At 34.2% G+C, this 22,198-nt stretch overlaps 2 protein-coding genes across 8 annotated transcripts in view; one reads left to right on the top strand and one right to left on the bottom strand.

Annotated features, from left to right (window-relative positions):
- Window positions 1-7,927, bottom strand: part of saxo2 (stabilizer of axonemal microtubules 2) — a 9,129-nt gene extending 1,202 nt beyond the window's left edge. Inside the window, exons 1-3 of one of the 2 annotated variants that reach the window (XM_087259972.1) lie at window positions 7,884-7,927; window positions 5,918-6,097; window positions 3,898-4,100 (exon numbers count right to left, since the gene is read on the bottom strand). In XM_087259972.1, coding sequence (XP_087116098.1) covers window positions 3,898-4,100; window positions 5,918-5,940 — 226 coding nt within the window. In that variant the 5' untranslated portion in view covers window positions 5,941-6,097; window positions 7,884-7,927. Of the gene's footprint in view, window positions 1-3,897; window positions 4,101-5,917; window positions 6,098-7,799 lie in introns of both variants that reach the window. The other variant, NM_001037578.2, reaches the window with a different exon arrangement.
- A 63-nt stretch (window positions 7,928-7,990) lies between these two features.
- Window positions 7,991-22,198, top strand: part of efl1 (elongation factor like GTPase 1) — a 227,931-nt gene continuing 213,723 nt past the window's right edge. For 3 of the 6 annotated variants that reach the window (XR_015495088.1, XM_087260207.1, XM_087260209.1), the window contains exons 1-8: window positions 7,991-8,021; window positions 12,516-12,615; window positions 13,277-13,344; window positions 14,513-14,597; window positions 14,681-14,814; window positions 15,685-15,822; window positions 17,942-18,159; window positions 21,584-21,707. Coding sequence is in view for 4 of the 6 variants with exons in the window: in XM_087260207.1 (XP_087116333.1) it covers window positions 12,525-12,615; window positions 13,277-13,344; window positions 14,513-14,597; window positions 14,681-14,814; window positions 15,685-15,822; window positions 17,942-18,159; window positions 21,584-21,707 (858 nt within the window). In the remaining 2 variants the exon portion in view is untranslated. Of the gene's footprint in view, window positions 8,318-12,515; window positions 12,616-13,276; window positions 13,345-14,512; window positions 14,598-14,680; window positions 14,815-15,684; window positions 15,823-17,941; window positions 18,160-21,583; window positions 21,708-22,198 lie in introns of all 6 variants that reach the window. The other 3 variants (XR_015495089.1, XM_087260208.1, XM_087260210.1) reach the window with 1 other exon arrangement.

The following is a 22,198-nucleotide window of genomic DNA, read 5'->3' as shown; positions in this document are numbered from 1 at the left end:
AAATCTCGAAAACTTCCCTGCTGTAGTAGCTAATGAACAAATAGCGATTGCTCTTAAGAGATAGCTACTTACAAGGAGAATGTCTATGGTGCTGATTTGAATTAGTCAATTAACTTAAGTTACATGTTTTTGGAAAGTGAGAGTAACCCAGGGGAAACCCACGTGAGCACGGGGAGAATGTGTAAACTCCACACAAAAACGTTGACTGGCTAAGTACTAGAACCAGTGACGTTCTTGCTGTGAGGCAACAGTGCTAATCACTGGGCAACTGTGCCACCCATCTAGGAAAGGAGGAGGAGTAGGGATGGAAGGGTGGGCAACCAATCATAAGCACGTGATACTCTCGAAATTAGTTCATAAATAAACTTCACTTTTTGTTAAACAATAATAATAAACTTACATTTAGTAATTTAGCAGATGTTTTTCTTCAAAGCAGCTTACAATTGAGGAGGCATTTAGTGATTCAACAAGAAGAGGCAATACACACTCAACAAGTGTCTACAAAGTATACAAAGGAACTGTTTGTGCTCAGATAATCAAGTGCTATAGTTAAGGCTGGTTTATACTTCAGCATCAAATGATCGGCATGACCCATGGCGCCTGCCTTGCACCAAAGTCCCTTTAAGGCAAGTCTTGTCACTTGGCAGCCATCTTTGAAACGCCTCTCAGGCAGTATGTTTGAGCATTCTGCTTGAACGGGAAAACATCAAATTCTCCAAAACTACTTGCCAAGCTTACGATTACATTTCATGTTACGAATAACCAATAAAATTAAGCAACAACTGTCTATTTAGTATCATTTCTAAATGTTCCAATCACACAAAATCTGCAGAAACTAATGTCTGGTCCGAGCCCCCTCCCCAAAGAATTGTCATTCTATAGCGATCGCTGATTGGCTACTGTACTAGAAGGTGGGATTTATTGGCCATAAAGCGATCGCTGATTGGCTCCTGTACTAGAAGGTGGGGCTTCATTCGCCATATTGACAGTTACACAATTTTTTTACACTGTACAAGTGACATGTCTTGTGTATTCTATAGTCTTTGCTTTGCTTGCTTGAGCAAGCGACACTCAATAGAATATTCCATTGCAACATCAGCGTCCAGCAACAGCCCCGGATAGGGTATATGCCGAGCTAGTGCTGTTCCCATGCTGATACACTTCAATTGACCAGTTATTGTGAACTTTTTCCATTTTATACGGTTCCTTATACAGAATCGATGTTGTAATGTCATTAAAATACATTCAGTTAAATAAACTTTAGCATTTATTTAGTTGCTCAAGCGTAAAATGAGACCAAAAGCTGTTTACTCGCACGCGAATATTATTACTGTCGCAATGGCAAGCAGCTGCTTTGTTTTTTATTTATTTATTTAAAAAGGGCTTTAAAGCTGAGATCCAACCTGAAGGACGACAATACAGCCCCTTTCACACAGTGATACCGGTAAATAGCCGGAAAATTTCCGGAACAACTTTACCGGTAATTTCAAAAAAGCGCTGTTCACACAGAAGAGGATGTTACGGAATTTTTCCGGAAGAGACCATTCTCACATCTATTCCAAAATACCTATAGATTCTGGAATCATTAACCAGAAATTAGCTCTAAACAGCTGTGTTTGTATTTGTAAACATTTGACTACATTACAAACTCTGTGGATGGATAAGTATTGTGAACAACTTCGATGAAAACATATAGAGAAACACTTTCGCATGTCGAGATGTAAGTTAAATGATGTGTGTGCGAGCTGGCGCTCACCAGCTGCTTCACGAGCACACACGACGCGTCAAGCAACTGAAGGAAGCAGGGCTTAAAGGTAAACAAACAACGTCTTATCATAAGCATCTTATCGATAATTATTTACACAGTTGGCATTAAGAAGTAGCATATAAACATCATCTGACTAACATCTAGCAGCTAAATGTGTCTGGAAAAATATTTAAAGGCTTTTATTTTTTTATAAATCGTGTGGACGTGAATATGTCTGAGTGTTCTGATTGGCTAAAATAGACGTCTCACGTCAGCGAGTTCTAGACGTGCATGCACTCTTTCCAGCAATCTTCCTTCTGCATTCACACAGTGCAGCATTCCGGCAAACTTTCGGTAATGTTACATCTTCTCTTTCTGGAAAATAACCAGAACGAATTTACCAAAGGGCCTGTTTACACATACAGACCTGTGTGTGTGAATGGGGCTTAAGATAATCGTCAGCACTTTCAATAGTTTCATTCCAAAATGGTCGCCACGCCACCTAGTGGCTGTTTCCCATATTGCACTAGATTGTCGCCTCTTGGTGATTCTATGCTCTTTGCTTATGCTTAGTCATGCATTTGTACTTCTGCGTGCTGTTTGTGTTGCTCTGCAATAACACTTCCGAAAATCTCCCTGTGTTAAGTTTCTTCACGGGTGTTTTGTTTTTTCTGAAAGCTACAAGTAGCTAAAACCAGTGGCGGTTCTAGTTTAAATGGCACCCTGGGCGAAACCACCCCAAACATAAAATAATTATTATAAGTACATTGAAATGCATTTATTTATTTTCAATAAATATAACAATTTGTTTATTATTATTATACAATTAATATTCTAAATTAATAACAGAAATCAATCCCAAATGTAAATGAAAAACAATGTAAAGGCACAACTGGAGAAATATTCTTGACTTTTGCATGAATATTGTTTATGACAGTTCTGGAGAATACAAAAAAAATACAAAGTTTGTAGACAAACTGTATGGTGTCTTGAGAAAGCCTCGTCTGAAAATTTGAAACAGTTTCAAAGTTTAAATAATTGAAGTAGTTTTAAAAAGTGTGAAACAGTTACCATAGATAAGTAAGTGTTAACAAGTTTTTAGAATAGATTGGCATGTTTCTTGCTAGGCAGTTGATAGGGTGTTCTGCGTGTTTGCTAAGGTGTTGCTAAGTGGTTTCTAAGGTGTTCTGTGTAGTTGCTAGGCAGTTGCTAACATAAATAAGCATGTTTCTAGTATGAATTAGCATTTTGTTAACATGTTTAGTATGAATTAGCATGTTTTTAGCATAGTTCTAGTATGAATTAACATGTTGCTAGCGTGTTTCTAGTATAAATTAGCATTTAGTATTTATTAGTAATTTAGTATGAATTAATATGTTTATAGTGTAAATTAGCATGCCGCTAGTATGTTTATAGTATGAATTAGCAAGTTGCTTTTATGTTTATATGATGAATTAGCATGTTGATAGTATAATTAGTATGTTGTTAGTATGTTTCTAGTATGGATCAGTATATTGCTAGTATACACTGGTATGTCGTTAGTATGTTTCCAGTATGGATTGGTATGTTGTTAGTTTGTCCAATGTATAGTCAATGGCAGTTTTTTACAATGGAAATCTATGGGACAGTTGCTAGGCTGTGGCTAGTAAGTTGAAAGGTCATCTGTGATTGGCAGATTGGTAGTCTGAGGTAAATGAGCGCAAGCTCAAGTCTATTTGACAGTATGGCGCAAAGTTTTGAAGTCACAAATTTGGTCCAATGTTAAGTCAATGGGACTTTTTCGAATTTTCCAGGTCAGTTTTAGGAAAACCGGAAGTCGGATCAGTTGGAAAAGATATAGCAGCATAATTCAGTATAGTTTGGAGGTTTGGAGTTAGTTTGGTGGTCGTAGTATGAACTGTCTAGGAGGAGATGTGTTCTTAAAATAGTCTAAGAAGAATAATAAGTTTATGTAGTATATAAAGCCATTCTTTATTAAAAGATAAACAAAAACCATACTATCCCCCAATGTTATACTATTTTTCAAGTTGCTGTGTAAATGTGTTTGCTATATTAACAAATAAAAAATACAGGTGTACATTCAAATGCTTCAGTTGTTCTGAGTGAATTCTGAAACATGCTTACAAAACATCACGTCCTAATCTCCTTACCTTTATAGGTAGGTACAGTGTCCAGTTTTGCATTGACGACATGCACTCTCTCTTTAGGGCGCAAAGGAGTAAATGGCTGCACTTCATACGGGTTGAAGTCTTGTTTATAGGTGGTTCCCAAATCAATCTCTCCAGACTTGGGCTTGTACTCGAGCTGTTGCTTCTCAGGGCGATGAGTGACTGGATATGGGATGTAATCCGTCCTGAGAAAACATGACAATAATTTAAAAAAGCATTTGTAATTTGCTCAAATTAATAATAAATGACAATCTGATGTGAACAACAAGCTAATTGTTCAGAGATCTGAACTGAATGTTTCAAAAAATGTAATTTTATTGTAAAGTTGAGCCAAAGCAGTTGAGAAAACCGGTAAAACCTTCTGACTGTCATGGTGAAAAAAGAACTAATCGTGTTTGGTAAGACTATTTCTGAAGATTACATGTTTTCCAGTTGCTCTCCCACAAACATGTTGCTGCATTTCAGGGTTGTGAAAGTCCTTTCCAGCAGACACAGGATGTCAAAATGACATTAGATTGACGTTGTTATCCCAAAGTCATGGGGACGTTGCATTTTGTTTGGAAATGAAAATCAGGTTGACGTCAACGTCCAACCTGAAATCAACCAAATATCAATGTCTAATGGTTACAGCTTGATGTTGTGTGGACGTTACCATGATGTCTATCAAACGTTGGATTTTGGTTGCCATTCCTAATGAATAAATGTTGACGTCAATATGACAGTGGTTTAAGATGTTGGCTCGATGTTGAATTTTGGTCACTTTCCAACACAAACCTAAAATCAACCAAATATTCATTCATTCATTTTCTTGTTGACCTTCTTGTGGATACCTCTCCAGCTGCAACCCATCTCTGGGAAACATCTACACACACACACACATACACTGCGGAGAATTTAGCCTACCCAATTCACCTGTATCGCAAGTCTTTGGACTGTGAGGAAAACCGGAGTACCCAGAGGAAACCCACGCAAATGCAGGGAGAACATGCAAACTCCACAAAGAAACGCCAACTGAGACGAGGTTCGAACCAGCGACCCAGCAACCTTTTTGGTGTCAAGGCGACAGCACTACCGACTGTGCCGCTGCATTGCCTCAAATATCAACGTCATTATTGGACACAAAATAAAGTTGTCCTTAAACATTGGTTGGACATCGAATTTTGGTCACCTGATGTCACAATCCAAATCTAACCTAATATTAACGTCTTATGACATTGTGTGTCTGCTGGGTTCATTCTCAATAATAATGGTTGTGATTTCACTGTGGGCATCCTACATAATTTGCTCCCAAACTTAAACAGTTAATGACTGATTCAAAATTGTATTGAAATTGTTGGTCATTTGCTAATTTCACAGACATTCTGAAGAATGTCAGTATCAGATATTTATAGAATATACATGTCTGTACACACCAATTTTTGATATTTGAATTGATTGTTTTGAGTTTGCATGTTCTCCCTGTGTTGCCGTGGGTTTTCTCTGGGTGCTCTGGTTTCCCCCACAGTCCAAAGATATGCGCTATAGGGGAATTGGGTCACTAAAATCGGCCGTAGTGTATGAGTGCATGTGTGAATTGGTGTTTCCCAGTACTGGGTTGTGGCTGGAAGAACATCCACTGCTTAAAACTTGTGGTGAAATAGTTGGTGGTTCATTCTGCTGTGGCGACCCCTGATAAATAAGGGACTAAGCTGAAGAAGAATGGATGAAGCAATCAATTTCTGAAATGATTATCTGTTCGGGCAATGCTTGATTTGTTCGAATGATAAAGAGTCTGATAAAACCCCAGTTAATTGTCCCAAGATTTTGCTCTGAAGCCACATTCTTCCATTTAAACTCTTTATTATTTATGTATTATTACAAGCTGTTTACTGTCTAGCCGTACAAATGATTAACAGAACAAAATCTGACATAGAAACCCATTTAAATGAAATATTATTAGCCATATAAATTTTAACTTTTAAAATAAATTAGTTTCTTTCGGTATTTAAATTTCAGAATTTACCTGAAGGTGGTTGTTGCGTCCATCGTGTCCTGATGTGCTTTATACTTCAGTTGGGGCTTGAGGCTCTTGGGACGAGTGTGACCTTTATAGGGAGGATACTTCTCTATGTACTCTGACAACACGTTGGTCTGAGGGTCTTTCTTGTACAGAGTCGTGGGCCGGTGTGTGCAGCGGTGACGCCTATTGAGAGAAGCATTTAAGAAACAATTGATAAGCAAAGATAATCGTCTCTGTGCTCACAACACTGAACGTGTTTGTGTTGTCAAGGGAACAAGTACTGCAGTATACAATAAAGTCAAATACAAACTGTTGCTAAAGGCTTCATGTTTTTTTCATTTTGCGCTAATCAAGTATTTTAAACTTGCATTCAAAAATAGAAAATTAAATTACTAATTTAATGGAATAGTTCCCCAAAAACTGAAAGTTTTGTCATCATTTGCTCATTTTGAAGAAAGCTGAAAGTCGATAACCATTGACTTTTGATATATCATATTTTCTCTTAATGCTGAATTAATAATGATTGTTGAGTTGATCTTGTGTTCAATCTATTATTTTAGTATTGTTTAGATATTCTAATGAGTCATGAGACCATAGTGTTCACCTGATCTCTGTGTTCTCTGATGAAGGCAAGTGCTTGCTAAAACACTTAAAGGTCAATAGAGTCAATAAAGGCTTTTAAACATATATTTTCTTCATTTTTTCAGTGCCTTGGACTTACTTTTGCTGTTTATTTTGATGAATTCCTTACCCAAAGAGCATTGACATTAATTAAGCTACCCCTGAGCACTTTTGTTTGATAGTGAGTACATTTTCATTTTGGGGTAAACTGTCACTTTAAGAAAAATACTTTTCTGTACCACTTTCCTGTCAACGCAAAATATCAGCTTTTATTATTGTTACAAATAAAAGAAATACTATTCTTTATTAACATTTTATAACAAATAAAACACAAACAAATTAAACTACTGGGTTAACTGTTTAATTACATTTATTTTTGCAACCAAAAATCTTTAGTTTGTGCATATTATAAAATAGCAAGAATTTTTGTCCATAAATGACATGTGTTTATTTGTTTCTATTTAAATCTAAGTATTACCAGGGGCAGATTTACCAATTTTTGCATTTTACCAATTTCCAGCATGGGGCCTCAAGTCCTGAAATGCACCCTTTCTACTTTAATTTAAATATTTATTAATTTTGCTGTTTTTTTATCATGCAATCTTCTTTTTTTATGTTTATCTCAATGTAAACTTCCCATTTTAAATAATTAGATGTCTTAAAATAAATTTACCACCAAAAAAAAAAAAAAAAAAAAAAAAATATATATATATATATATATATATATATATATATATATATATATATATATATATATATATATATATATATATATATATATATATATGTTATGTAATAATAATATATATAATATATATATATATATAAATTTGACTGCTGGACTGCTCCATGACTGAGGGTGGTGGATATTTTTTTTATTATTATTACATAACATTACGTTATAATGATAATATTTTATTGTATATTAAATATTTAATTCTGTAAAAAAATATTTGTTTGACTCACTCTACAAAATATGATAGAAAATGATATTATATGTAGTTCATAGGCATAATTTATACCTCTAGATTTTTATTGTCGGCCCCCAGATATCCTGGGGCCCTAAGCGGCCACTTACCTTGCTTATTGATTAAATAACATAAAGTTATTTGCAATTCTCCGTCCTTCAAGATTAGTTTGTCTAACTTTTTCCATTACACCAAATCCAAACATTTACCCATCAATTATTCAAAACGTCTTCTCGGGTTACTTATATTCTCTTGTACGCCAAAAACAAGCCCCAACAAATCAAACACTCTCTTACCCACAGCTGCACATCTCACAGATACAAAGGCGTGTCATTTTCATCGGTTTATTGACGATTATTATGAATGTTTCTTCAACTCACACACTCGCTGCCCGTCTGTAGCATTCCGTTTCCACGCAACCGCTGTCAGATGCGTCCTGGTGACGACGCTGCGTAACGTACTACGTATGACGCATGCGACGAGCCGCACGTTTGCGCTTCCTGGACTGGAGGGAACATGTGAGTATCTGTTGTCATTTCTCATGCTGATGGCGTTCAAGTTCATAAAGCCAGAATGGCATTTGGAATTGGCTGGTTTTTAGGCTGAACATACGCGTGTTTATATTACCATGTTATATATGTCTGCTTTGAACGTTAGGTTTGTGCGTTAGCAATAGACGTTGTTTTGAAAAGTTTCAACTGATTGTGTCATCATTGAATCATTCATATTTGAGAAATAATATGCTGGAATATTATGGTTGTCAACAAACATACTCGCTCAGTTTTGTGTTGAAACTGCGTCATTTATAATTGAGGTAAAGTTGGTTTTAACTTTCTTGTTTGCTCCATATATTGTTTAACATGGTACTTCGCTCTGAACTGAATATGACAGCATTAGCACTATTTATTTGACTGTTAGAAATGTTGTTGGCTACTTTGATAGTCACTGGCTGCTAATATTATTTCACTATTTTTCGTTTTGTTGGTTATCGACTTCCACTCATTCTGTGTCATTAATAAAGAATTAAGTTTACCTAAACATGACTTAAACAGCGTTAGATCCAATTGTTAGACTGTGAAAAGTGTTGCAGGCTACTTTGATAGTGGTTGGCTGCTAATATTCATGTGATAATTTGTAAACATTCTAGTTTGGTTCTTTGGTTTGCTGTTTACAAGACGTCACTCAATCCATGAAGTGAAGCTTGAGCTTCAATAGCTAACATTTCCACTGTTTTTGACTTTTAATAATTAAATTACTTTATTATCATGATTATTTGTAGATGTACAGTTGAAGGCAGGATGTTTAACCTTGTGATATCTTAATATATCCCAAGTGATGTTAAACATACCAAGAAGCATTTTCACAGCATTTCACATCACATCATTCATTCATTCATTCATTTTCTTTTCGGCTTTGTCCCTTCATTAATCTGGGGTCGCTACAGCAGAATGAACCACCAACTTATCCAGCACGTTTTTACGCAGCGGATGCCCTTCCAGCCGCAACCAATAACTGGGAAACATCCATACACACTTATTCAAACACATACACTACGGACAATTTAGTTTACCCAATTCACCTGCACCGCATGTCTTTGGACTTGTGGTGGAAACTGGAGCACCCGGAGGAAACCCACGCAAACATGCAAACTCCACTCAGTAATGCCAACTGACCCAGCCGAGGCTCTAACCAGTGACCTTCTTGCTGTAAGGCGACAGCACTACCTACTGCGCCACCGCATCGCTCACGACTGCTAATATGATTTCACTATTTAGAATTTGCCAAGAGTACGTTTCTGAAGTTTTATTATTAAGGAGAACGCCTAAAAGTGTGAATGTAAAACCAGCTTAAGCTCAGAAATTTAGCTGGTAATCGACTTTCACTCATTCTGTGACACTCATAAAGAAACAGATTGTAATTGACAGAATTCTGACCAGAACCAGAAAATCAGAGCACATCACACCTGTCCTCAGGTCTTTACACTGCAGGGCTCAACAATAAGGACTGCCCGGTGGCCCAGGGCCAGCGTGAGAGACACTTGGGACATTAGACCGGATCATTACTGGCCCGATTGGGACAGTGCTGCCTTGTCACTTACATTTAATTTGTCTGACTATTTGTCAATTGCGTGCATTTTAAGTTTGTGCTTTTAAGTCTTTAAACACTACCTTTTCTGTGATGTAGAAAAGTTTCCAGTTCCTCTTATCTGATTGAGCATGCAATTTTTTCTGTAACCTGGTAACAATCAGTACAGCAAAGAAACGGCAACATGGCGGCAACATCAAATTATAAGGCTAAAAGAAAATGTCTGTTTCTAACATCTTGGAAGTAGACATTTACGTGGGAACAACACGACAAAATAAAAATGAAGTGATGTTTTGCACAGTTTTCCGTCAGTTGGACAAGTCAGCCACCTTTTGTTAAATAATTTTAAACCGCAATAAAATACCTGCACATTTTCCATACTGCTCTTTTTGCTTGCATAACTTTTATTTACATTTTTTTAAAGTATTGAAATTCTAGATTTACAGACTTTATTTTTGACACTTTAATTAAAATATGTGGCTAAAAATAGCTATTAACTTCCCTTTTTTTGGCAGGGCAAGTAAAAATCTAAACCACTGGCCCGATCAGACCAGTAGAAAAAATCCTTAGCGTTGAACCCTGCACTGGCTCCCAGTTACATTCAGAATAGATTTTAAAGTATTATTACTGGTCTATAAATCACTAAGTGGCCTAGGACCTAAATACATTACAGATATGCTCACTGAATACTGACCCAACAGATCACTCAGATCTTTAGGATCATATAAACTAGAAGTTCCAAGAGTTCAGTCAAAGCAGGGTGAATCAGCTTTCAGCCACTATGCTCCTCGCTGCTGGAATCAGCTTCCAGAAATGATCAGATGTGCTCCAACAGTAGGCACATTCAAATCAAGACTGAAAACACATCTGTGAGCACTGTGCTGCGTCCGACAGACCACACTATTATGTTTTTCTCTTGTTCTTCATTCTTTTATATCACATTTGACCTGTTTTTATGTTTTTTTACTCATTTTTATTATTTATTTTTATTTTTATTTTACTTGTTTCTTTTATTCTTGTTTATGTAAAGCACTTTGAATTGCCACTGTGTATGAAATGTGCTATATAAATAAACTTGCCTTGCCTAATTGAGGTGAAGTTGGTTTTAAATTCGCACATTCATTTAGTGACAACTTGTGACACGCTCTTTGTATTGTTTACCATGGTACTTTAAATATTCGGTCTGAAATCGCATGTAAATATGACAACATTAGCACAATTTATTTGGCTGTGTACAATGTTGTTGATAGTCACTGGCTGCTAATATGATTTTATTATTTAGTGTGAATATAAAACCAACTTTACCTCATTCATTTTGCTGGTAATCGACTTTCACTCATTCTGTCATTTATATAAAAAAAATAAGTTTGAGTTGAGGTAAAGTTGGTTTTATATTCGCACATTTTTTCAGTGACAACTTGTGACACACTTCCTATATTGTTTACCATGGTAATTTAAATATTCACTCTAAACTCACATGTAAATATGACAGCATCAGCACTATTTATTTGACTGTGAACAGTGTTGTAGGTTACTTTGATAGCCATTGACTGCTGAAATGATTTCAATGTTTAGTGTGAATATAAAACCAGCTTAAGCTCAATCATTTAGCTGGTAATCGACTTTCACTCATTCTGTGCCACTCATAAAGAAATCACTTGTAATTGAGGTGAAGCTGGTTTTATATTCACACACTCATTCAGTGACAATTGTGACACGGTCTGTATTTTTTTACCGTGGTACTTTGAATATTCGAACAAAAAAAATCACATGTATGACTTCAAAACATTAGCACTATTTGTTTTGAACTTTGATAGTCATTGGTTGCTAATACGATTTGCAAATAATACTTTCTGAAATTATACTATTAAGGAGAAAGTCAGAATGTGTGAATATAAACCAACTTTACCTCAATTAAGTTGGATATGTAAACTTAAAAGAGTGGAATTTTAAAGAGAGACACCACTCAAAATATTTTCCCTAAATAGGCTTGTCGGCTTTAAAATAATTAAACATTCATTCATTCATTCATTCATTTATTCATTCATTTTCCCTCGGCTTAGTCCCTTATTTATTAGGGGTCGCCACAGTGGAATGAACTACCAACTATTCTGGTATATGTTTTATGCAGTTGATACTTTTCCACCTCCAACCCAGTACTAGGAACACCCATACACACATTCACACTTGCACTCATACACTATGGCCAATTTTGTTTTACCCAATTTACCTATAGTGCATGTCTTTGGTCTGTGCGGGAAACCCACTCGAACATGGGGAGAACATGCAAACTCCACATCGAAATGCCAACTGTGATGTGATAGTGCTAACCATTGAGCCACCGTGCCACCCCAATGAAGAAACACTTATGAAAAATAAATATTTAAAATCAAATTGATGCTTGCCCCTCCACATTATTTTGGAAATTTTTTTTATGAGAGCTATTTTAAACCTATAAATATCAAAGATACCGGAGCGGTAATCTAACTATACTATACTATACTAGCACTTTTTTCTTAGGACATAAAGGTATTGTGCAAAGAAGGCATTAAAGGTTGATGAAAACAAGTAGTGGAACATGGTTGGATGGTGCATTCACAAGTAAACATTGCTTTTTTTTATTGAGGCCTTTTAAACTGGAGTTTAAGTAAAGTGTCTGGTGCATGTGGAGAAAGTTTTTAGACAGATGGTTTGTCAAGCCCACTCACCTGTGTGTGGCACACTCTGAAATGCACAGTGTTTTTATAGAGATGTAGAGTGATTTTAAGAAAGTATACCTTGAACAGCATTTGTAGATGTCACTTGTGTTGTATTCTAGAATTAAATGAATACATTTTAAGCTATTTATAAGTCCCAAATATTTTTGGGGTGTTAATTTTATTTGTGTTTATTCTACTAATAAAGTGCTCTTCGTCTTCTTGATATAGAAAGCAACAATGGGTCACACGAGTTTGGAGAAGATAATTGCACTGCAAAAGAAAACGGCACACATTAGGAATCTGTGTATTCTTGCTCATGTAGATCATGGTAAGTTTGAAAGTTGCCGATTTACAGTTGAAATCAGAATTATTAGCCCCCCTTTGAATTTTCTTTCCCCAAATGATGTTTAACAGAGCAAGGACATTTTCACAGTATGTCTGATATTATTTTTTCTTCTAGAGGATGTCGTATTTGTTTTATTTCGGCTAGGATAAAAGCAGTTTTAATTTTTTTTTATATTTCTATTATTAGCCCCTTTAAGCAATTTTTTTTAAGTCTACAGAACAAACCATCAATATACAATAACTTGTCTAATTACCCTAACTTGTCTAATTAACCTAATTAACCTAGTTAAGCCTTTAAATGTCACTTTAAGCTGTATAGAAGTGTCTTGAAAAATATGTAGTCAAATATTATTTACTGTCATCATGGCAAAGATAAAATAAATCAGTTATTAGAGATGAGTTATTAAAACTATTATGTTTAAAAATGTGTTAAAAATTTTCTTTAGGTTAAACAGAAATTGGGGAAAAAGCGAAATAAGCGGGAGATGAGGGGTAATAATTCAGGGACTTTAATAATTCTCACTTCAACTACATACATTTTAATGCTTATTTATTTATTTATTGTTATAGTCATTAATAGTCAAGTATCTACTGCCAGATTTTTATATTTTTGTATAAATTGAAACATTGTGTGTTGTCTATAGGGAAGACGACGTTAGCAGACTGTCTGGTGGCCAGTAATGGTATTATATCCAGTCGTTTAGCAGGAAAGGTAAGTGTACATTCTGGAAAATGACCAGTTGTTAGCCTAAAAACAAAGTACACACAATAAATTATACTTTTTTTAGCATATGTTGATTGTTTTTTTTTATTTAATTTTGATGTATTATTATTTATTAACTCTGTGTATTTAAAATGATGTGTTATTAACTAAAACTAGAAATATAAAACGTTGCTTTTGTGATTGAAATTAAGCTGAAAGAAAAGAATTATAATAATACTAAAAAAAAGCTTTCATCATGAAATTTCAGAAATACTCATTAAGTTTCAGAAATGCTCATTAAGTTCTCAAAATACTAAAACTGAATAAAATATATTAACTCTACATTAAATTTAATAATAATTATTATATATACTGTACATGTATTATCTAAAATAATTGACTAAAACCCACAATTGATTTAATGCATCTTACAATGTATCTTTAATATCATCACTGTTGTTGTGTATAACTATAAAAGAAACAATTCATAAATAAATAAAATAATTAATTAAAGTATTGCTGAAATAAAAAAAAAGATATTAAATAGAAAAATTATATTAGATGAGAAAATTGTAAGGTGAATACCAACAAAACTGAAATAAAATACATTAAAGCCACAGTGAATAATAATAATAATAATAATAATAATAATAATAATGATGATGATGATGATGATGATGATGATTATGATTATGATAATACAAATTATTATTATTATTATTATTTCTTAAAAAAACATAAAAATATTCAAGTAAATAATAAATATTTTTTTCAGTACTGGGTTGCGACTGGAAGGGCATCCACTTTGTAAAACATATGCTGAAATAGTTGTAGGTTCATTGCACCATTGTGACCCCTGACAAATAAGGAACTAAGCCGAATGAAAATTACTGAATGAATCATAAAAAATACATTTAAAAGTTGAACTAATTATGAATTATAATTAAAATAAATGATTGATAGACAGACAGACAGACATTTACATGACTTTTTTTATGTCAACCGCTGTCCTTCCAAAATTCAAAATTGTAACTATCCATAAAATAATATTTTGAAAATAGTATTACAGTACACTCATACACACACACCCCTGTTGGTTTGGAGTTGAAATAAGACTCATACAATTGAAGCTCACCATCTTGTCTGTCACTGCTGCTTTCTGTCATTGCTCCTGTAGCTGAGATATCTGGACAGCAGGGAGGATGAGCAGATCAGAGGAATCACCATGAAGTCCAGCGCTATTTCATTACATTTCGCAACAGGTGATGGCCATCGTGGTCTGTATTGTTTTTACTGATTCGACACGATGTACTGCTCTGGCTTATGTTTGCCGTTGTCATTGCAGGAGGAGTGGAGTTCCTCATTAATCTGATCGACTCTCCCGGTCATGTGGACTTCTCCTCTGAGGTGTCCACCGCTGTCAGATTATGTGACGGGGCCATTGTTGTGGTCGATGCTGTGGAGGGAGTGTGTCCGCAGGTATCATCCAACATCGAGAGTCTTTTCACTTGTTTTTCGTAGATTAGACACACAAAGTGCATAGAAATTAAATGCTTTAAAAGTTACACTGTAATTCGCCCAGCCTCATGCTTTTTTTGACTTGTATGTAATAGCATACGTTTGACCATCCATAACAAATAGAGAAAAAAAGGGCGAAATAATATATACAGTTGAAGTCATAATTATTAGCCCCTGTATAGTTTAATAGTTAAAATAACAAAAACAAAATATCTCTTTATAATGAAATAAAGAGACCCTTAAACTTGATAAATAAAATGTTACAAAGTGTGTACATTGGTAAAGTGTAAATGCTGAACAATCAAAGCAAACTTTAATGTGTCAATAGTAATGATACAGTAAACCTCAAACTCTGTAAACAACACTAATTATGATAATCAAATCTGAGCTTTCAAGTAAAGGAACCAGCCATCATTATTCAAATACATATTGCAACATTACAAACTGTGAAGTTGGATGGCTATATTACCCCCTATGTTAAAAACTCTTTCAGATGGGGAGCTAGTGGCTGAGATAAACAAGAAAAGAAACCAAAAAGCCACTCTGGCGACATCCTTACATTCTTTTTTATTTACAATCTCCTCATTGCTGCTATATGACACTCGTTTTCGCATGTGCGGTTATTTTGACCTGAAGTGGCAAGCATGATTGCGTTGTTATTTTCCCCATTTTGACTATATAAAAAATTTTCAATCATGGATTATGGGTTCCAGATCCTTAGAAAAAAATAAATGTTTTAGTGTAATGTAGCTTCAGTGTGTTAATATCACTTTTATAGCATGTCACCATAACAGCCACTCTTCTTCTTCTTTTTTTTTTTTGCTGCTTTAGACGCAAGTTGTTTTACGACAAGCTTGGTTGGAGAATATCCGCCCTGTTCTTGTCATCAACAAAATCGACCGGCTGATTGCGGAGCTAAAGCTCACTTCACAGGAGGCGTACGTTCACCTGCAGAAAATACTAGAACAGGTGAGGCAGAGCACACCTCTATTGATCAATGAGTTTTTAAAAGGTTTTGCATGTGTATATTTTTCATGTGTTTTGTAATTGTTATGTTATAAAGTTATTAGGATATTGTTATATTTTCAATCAACAAGAACAGAGAGGGAACAGTAAATTAAACTATAATGCTACAAAAATATAGATATTATTTGTTTGCAATAAATCCTGCTGTTTTAAACTTCTGTTGTTAAAACAGAAAAAAACATTTATTTTATATAAACTATAAAAAAAAATTTATTTACTACAAAAATATAAGCGTGTTCAACATATATAGGTGGGCATAGATTCATTTTTTAATCTAGATTAATCTCACTGTAATATTGCAATTAATCTAGATTAAAATGGCTCATTTGAATTCTGCCGAAGGCATTCAGAATGTATGTGCTACTAAAATAATAAGTCTTTGAGAACGGGTTTCTCAAGCCAGGTGGCTCATCTCCTGTTTCCAAAATGCATCACAAACTGCTTGAGAAACTGTTCTACTATGATATTTGATGATGAAAAAAAATTATGTTCAATGAGATGAACTTGTGTTTACTAGCTGTTTATTCAGATAAACATGAATTTTAAACTGTAGGCCTACAGAAGCTCCAAACAGCGATTTTTGATCACCCTGATCCGACTAAAGTCATAACTGAACTAAACAGAAATAGAATTAAGATGTGTGGAGTCTGCAGATATTAGTGGCATTATTGAAAACACCACAATTAAACTATTACTGTCATGTAGGACTTTTCGCCATATTTTCCGACAAGACACACACACACACACATCACGAAATACGTAAGTTTTTTCTTTCCATTCGGCATGCATTATTAAATTCCATAACACTCTCACCAGTCCTTACTCTTTATTTGCAACTAATGCCCCAGTTTGTCTCAGGTGCATGAATGAAATATTCATGAATGAATGTGAAACTGCAAATTGCAGTTAAAGTCAGCCAAAATTACAGGAAAGACCTTAATTATATTATTGTCTATTAAGGCAAATAAGATTGATTATTTATTTATATATATATATATATATATATATATATATATATATATATATATATATATATATATATATATATATATATATATATATATATATACATATATATATATATATATATACATATATATATATATATATATATATATATATATATATATATATATATATATATATATATATATATAATTTAAAATATAAGTTTAACAGCATTTTGCAATAGTTTAACAATAACAAAAATAAATAGCACTTAACAAATATAATTTTAAATTATAATCATGAATAGCCATTTTGTGCTGTATTTTGTTTAAGTTATTGCTTAACGCTTATTGCATCCTGCTTGGATGGGATGGGTCGCTTGGTGATTTCCAAAAATATATTTTATTAAACTTTTATAACTTTCATATTTTTTCCATAACCTACAGAATATTAACAAGTAATTATTTTTACCTTATAATATATTTAATATATACCTAATATTGAATAGTTACATTAAAAAATCATGCAAATAAAAAGTCATCAGCCTTTCAATTCTTTTTTCCATTGGATTGCGACCCCTGGGGTTGTTATGGTAGATTAACATTACAGCAATAGTGTTAGTTGCAGCAAATTGATTTTACAGTACAAAATTAAACTTTTACACCTTCATGGTACTCGCATACATTAAAAAGGCCACGATTGAACAAGGAGGACAACCAAGGATTTCCAAGTGGTTCCAAGTCTCCAAAATTAAACCAAGAATAGTCTTGTGCTATAAACATTGTGCTCACTATTCTCATTAAGTGAGATTAATATTGAATTAAACAAATTAATAATGATTATAAAAAATAGGCTGTTGCACTTTTTTGTGTCGTCAATAAGCTTGTTTATACAGTTCCTACTAGTGTGTGTGCATCATTGTGTGCAGTATTTGTATGCTTATAACCACCTCCGAGCATAGAGTGGGTTGCGAGTCACTGGTGTTGTTGTTTTAGGGGTCGCGGGCTGAAAAGTTTGAGAACCCCTGCTCTAGGAGATGACCTAAATGTCATCTCATGCTTTTTGGCAAAAAAACAAAACAAAACTATAATGAATGTTTGCTCCTGCTCTACAGGTGAATGCAGTTACAGGCACATTGTTCACCTCTAAAGTTCTGGAGGAGCGAGCAGAGAAAGACGCGGGATCTCAGAGCAGCTTCACAGAGAATGAGAGTGGAGATCATGTGTATGACTGGAGCGCTGGTTTAGAGGAGACTGACGACTCTGATCTTTACTTCAGTCCTGACCGTGGGAATGTGGTGTTTGCCAGCGCTATCGACGGTTGGGGCTTCAGGTACATGTCACACTTTTACAGTGAAAAAAGAAAAAAAAAAGATCCAATTTTGTTTTTCATTGCTCATTTTGTACAATTGGTCGATTCAGATTTGCAATTTAGCTCTTTTTTTAATAGTTATTTTATCTTTAAAGTACAAATGAAATCAAAACTAACCATATTGATTGTTTTAGCGCGCATTGCTAGTTTTTTGGTGAACAATTCATCTGTGCATGTCTTTATGACAAAAAAAATTAGTCCTTTGTAATGAGGCATTGGGCGTGGCTAACATACCAAACCACGCCCCTCCAACTGTCCGTTTTGACAACAAACAGAAATGGTGATAAATAGAAGGTGTCAATTAGTTTGTGATAACTCTCCCCAAGTTATGGGTGTGTTTTGAGAATAAACCAATCAGTCTCATCTTCCATTCCCTTTAAGAGTCAGTTGAGTCGCATTTGCTATTTACATGGCGGGCTTTGTAAGTGGAAAACCTGAACGCTTCACTAGCGAGAAAACAGTTAAACACACCATCTGCAGTGCAAGAATAAAGAACAAGACTCCTTTATTCAGCCTCTTTAAGGAAACAGGGTTGTAAGCTCTCAATTGAAGACATCCATTAGCCTACAATAATTAACTTAGTTTAAGCGCAAAGATTTGTTTCAAAACTATTTTTAAATTCAGTTCTAATTTTCAGCAAGCAAATAAATTAACAATAATGACCAAGTGTTATAAAAAAAGTTCTATCCAAACACACGTCCTATACCCCATATGGTCCAAAAGCTGACGGGTGGACAAATCTAAGCTTGTTTAACAAATATAAATTTGTATATAATAAATAATACTGCTAATAATAATAATAATAATAATAATAAATTAAAAGATGAAGAAGGCATGGAGGCAGTGGTTTTTATATTTTTGTACAAAGTAATAATTTTTGTAACATTTTAATTCTTTTATTCTTTTTCATATGTAAGGATATTTGTATTTTGCTGTACATCCTGTGGGTATTAAGCTATGCGTAAGCATTTAAGACGCACAACTAACGTGCTCTGTGCTGGACTTTAGATCTGGTTTCAGCTGGTAAATTGCACAGTCTATTTCAGTTCCTCAAAACAGCAATGCACCAACAATGCGCCTAGACACACTTCTTTTCTTGATCGGCACACTCATGAGTCCACAAAGTGGCACAAATGCATTTGCTATTTAAAAAACGTGGTGGAAAACGGAAAAATTTAACTGAAAATAGCAACACTTCGTGGCATTGTGCCGGGTATATGATAGGGCCTGAAGTCTGCAGAAAGGTAGATCTCCAGGAACATGGTTTGGCTCCTCCTGGTCTACGCCTACGCCTACTCCAACCCTAAACCCAACCTCACAGTAACCTGATGTGTTTTATTAATGTCTACCCCACCTACACCACCTAAACCCAGCCTACTTGTGGTGTAAGTTCCTTCCGCTTAGAGGTCACCCAACCTACTTGCCGTGTATTTGGAGGTCAATATAAAGAGTTTAGATGCAAAAACCTCTAAGTGTCATCTGAATTTTCCATCAAAAATTCAATGTTTTTCAGCCTCCTTTTGTTTATGCTGAGATATTTTATTTTAAGCACCCAGAAAATAACTTATTTTTTTGCCATAAAAGTGGTCTTATTGAACATACACACAGTAGCCTGATAAAAATACTCATTTTAGAGGGAAATTTCAGATGACATTTAGAGGTCTTTGCATCTAAACTTTTTATATATTTTTGTCTAAAACATGGTTCCTAAGCTGCTATTTCAGTATGTCAGTTGATACCCACAGTATGTGCTCCATCTATTTACACTTTGTGCTATAAAATAACTGCAGTGCAACTTGCTTGCAAAGATTGACAGAATTAAAACAAATCAAAAACAAATCTGGTTGCCAGGTGTGCATTTTTGAAGTGAAAACTTTCTAATTCTGTCCAGTTAATCAGTACATCCCTATTAAAAAGCAGTTGACTGTCAGCCTTTACATGCAGTACTTATGATGGTTCACAAGATGGCGTTACAATATCAGTATTCAGCATCAGAGCTCTCCATCCTGCTAATGTTTTGCACATTTTTTGAGGCGTTACATAACTGTGGTTTTAGATACTTGAAATAAGTGCTAATCTGACTGGTGTAGGTGGACGTTTCTAAAAGCTGACCAAACAGAAGAGAACAGAACACTCTGTGAGCATGAGGTGTTTTTTTGCACCAAAGCTCACCACGTTGCATAGTGTAAAAGCACTCCAAAATGAAGTGTCCTTTTGAAATGTTGCGCTTAAACCAATAGGTGGTACAGTGACGTCTGTGCTGCTTTTTTCTCTACAGTGGAAACTGAATGTAAAATACAACCTAAAGTGTACTAATTGTGTGTGTATGTGAGAGAAAATAAGCGAGAAATGTGTTTATTTTGCTTCTATTGTTACAATGCAGTTCCTTCTGTAATTGAATACCATTGTTTACAAACCTGTAATACCTCTTTAGATCGATTATTAAGATATTAAATTGAATATAAATAAATATATATATATATATATATATATATATATATTTTTTTTTTTTTTTTTTTTCAAGTCATGAATTAATTAATAGATCAATTCATTAATTGTATTTTATGACACATATTTATTTATTTTTTTTATGTATTTTAACACTGTTCAACAGGGTTTCTTAAATGTGGGGATCATGACTTGATGAAAACAGAAGTATTATTTATTAATTTCTTTGTTAATTTATTAATCAAATTATATAATATTATATTTCCTTAGAATAATATTTCTAAAAGAGCTGTTGACATAGAATTGAACCAGATTTTGGTAAAAAATAAAACAAAACAAAAAAAGTTTGAGTTTTTCATATACTTTAACAGTGTGTCAAAATCTTGATGCTTCTGTGGGTCTCGTCTATCAAATCTGATCATTAATTTGTTTTCTCTTTTGGATTCAAGTCAGGTGATTGGCTGGGCTATTCTGCAGCTTGATTTTCTTTCTCTGAAAGCATTTGAGAGTTTCCTTGGCTGTGTTTAGAATCATTGTCTTGCTAAAATGTCCACTCTGGTTTCATCTTCATCATCCTGCTAATGTAGATGTTGGACTGAAGCAGCTGATATTAATTTGCACTAAGGAAGGGCAGAGGGTTGCCGAATAACTACTGAGAGATTTCAGCTACTGTCTGGGCTTTCACTGCCTTTCTACACCTTCCTTTCTTCATGTGTTCAGTACATTTTCCTGTGTCATTTAATTTTATTACGCATAACTTCTTTTGTAAAATGATTAGATTTGTTTTCTTTGCATATATGGATTTCTTTGGTTGTTATTAACATCTGACGAATTTTTGAAGTCAACAGCACCTTTAGAAATATGTTTTGAGATATTTATGAGAAAAAGAGTGATTTATTAATGATGGTAAATTGTCTTTTTTCCAATGCTCCATTAGCATCCATCAGTTTGCAGAGATGTATAGTCAGAAGATGGGCATTCGCTCCTCAGTTCTGCTCAAGACACTATGGGGAGATTTCTACCTCAACGCCAAAGCCAAAAAAATCATGAAAGGAGCTCAGGTACTGCCATTCATTTATATATTTATTTTGTACCTTGGTAAACTGAATAATGTTTGACTTAGTATTTTTTTGTGTTGTTTTTCAGCACAAAAATCTTTCATCAGAAACCCTTATTTTTGCTACATTTTGCAGTAAACAAAATGTAATGTATATCTTGAAACGATTAGCTTCATATGTCCCCATATGTCCCATGTCCACAAAACCATAAATGTTTATTTTATTTTTTTTAAATGATGTTTAAATGAAATAAATAAGCTTAATTAATTTTTAGTTTGTTACTAAGATACAACTATTTGAAAGTGTGAAATCTGAGTGTTTAAAAACAATCTAAATGCTGAGAAAATTGCATTTAAAGTTGTTCAAATGAAGTACTTAGCAATGCACATTACTAAGTAAAAATTGTAAAAGTGTAGATATATTTAGAGTAGGAATTGTACTAAATATATTCACAGAACATGATCTTAAATTGATATTCTATTGATTTTTGGCAT

The sequence above is a fragment of the Danio rerio genome, chromosome 7 (genome assembly GCF_052040795.2).
Source record: "Danio rerio strain M-AB ecotype USA chromosome 7, GRCz13ab, whole genome shotgun sequence".
Taxonomy (NCBI): Eukaryota; Metazoa; Chordata; class Actinopteri; order Cypriniformes; family Danionidae; genus Danio; species Danio rerio.
Note: the sequence above shows the minus strand (reverse complement) of the source record. Positions and strands in the feature narration are given on the sequence as shown.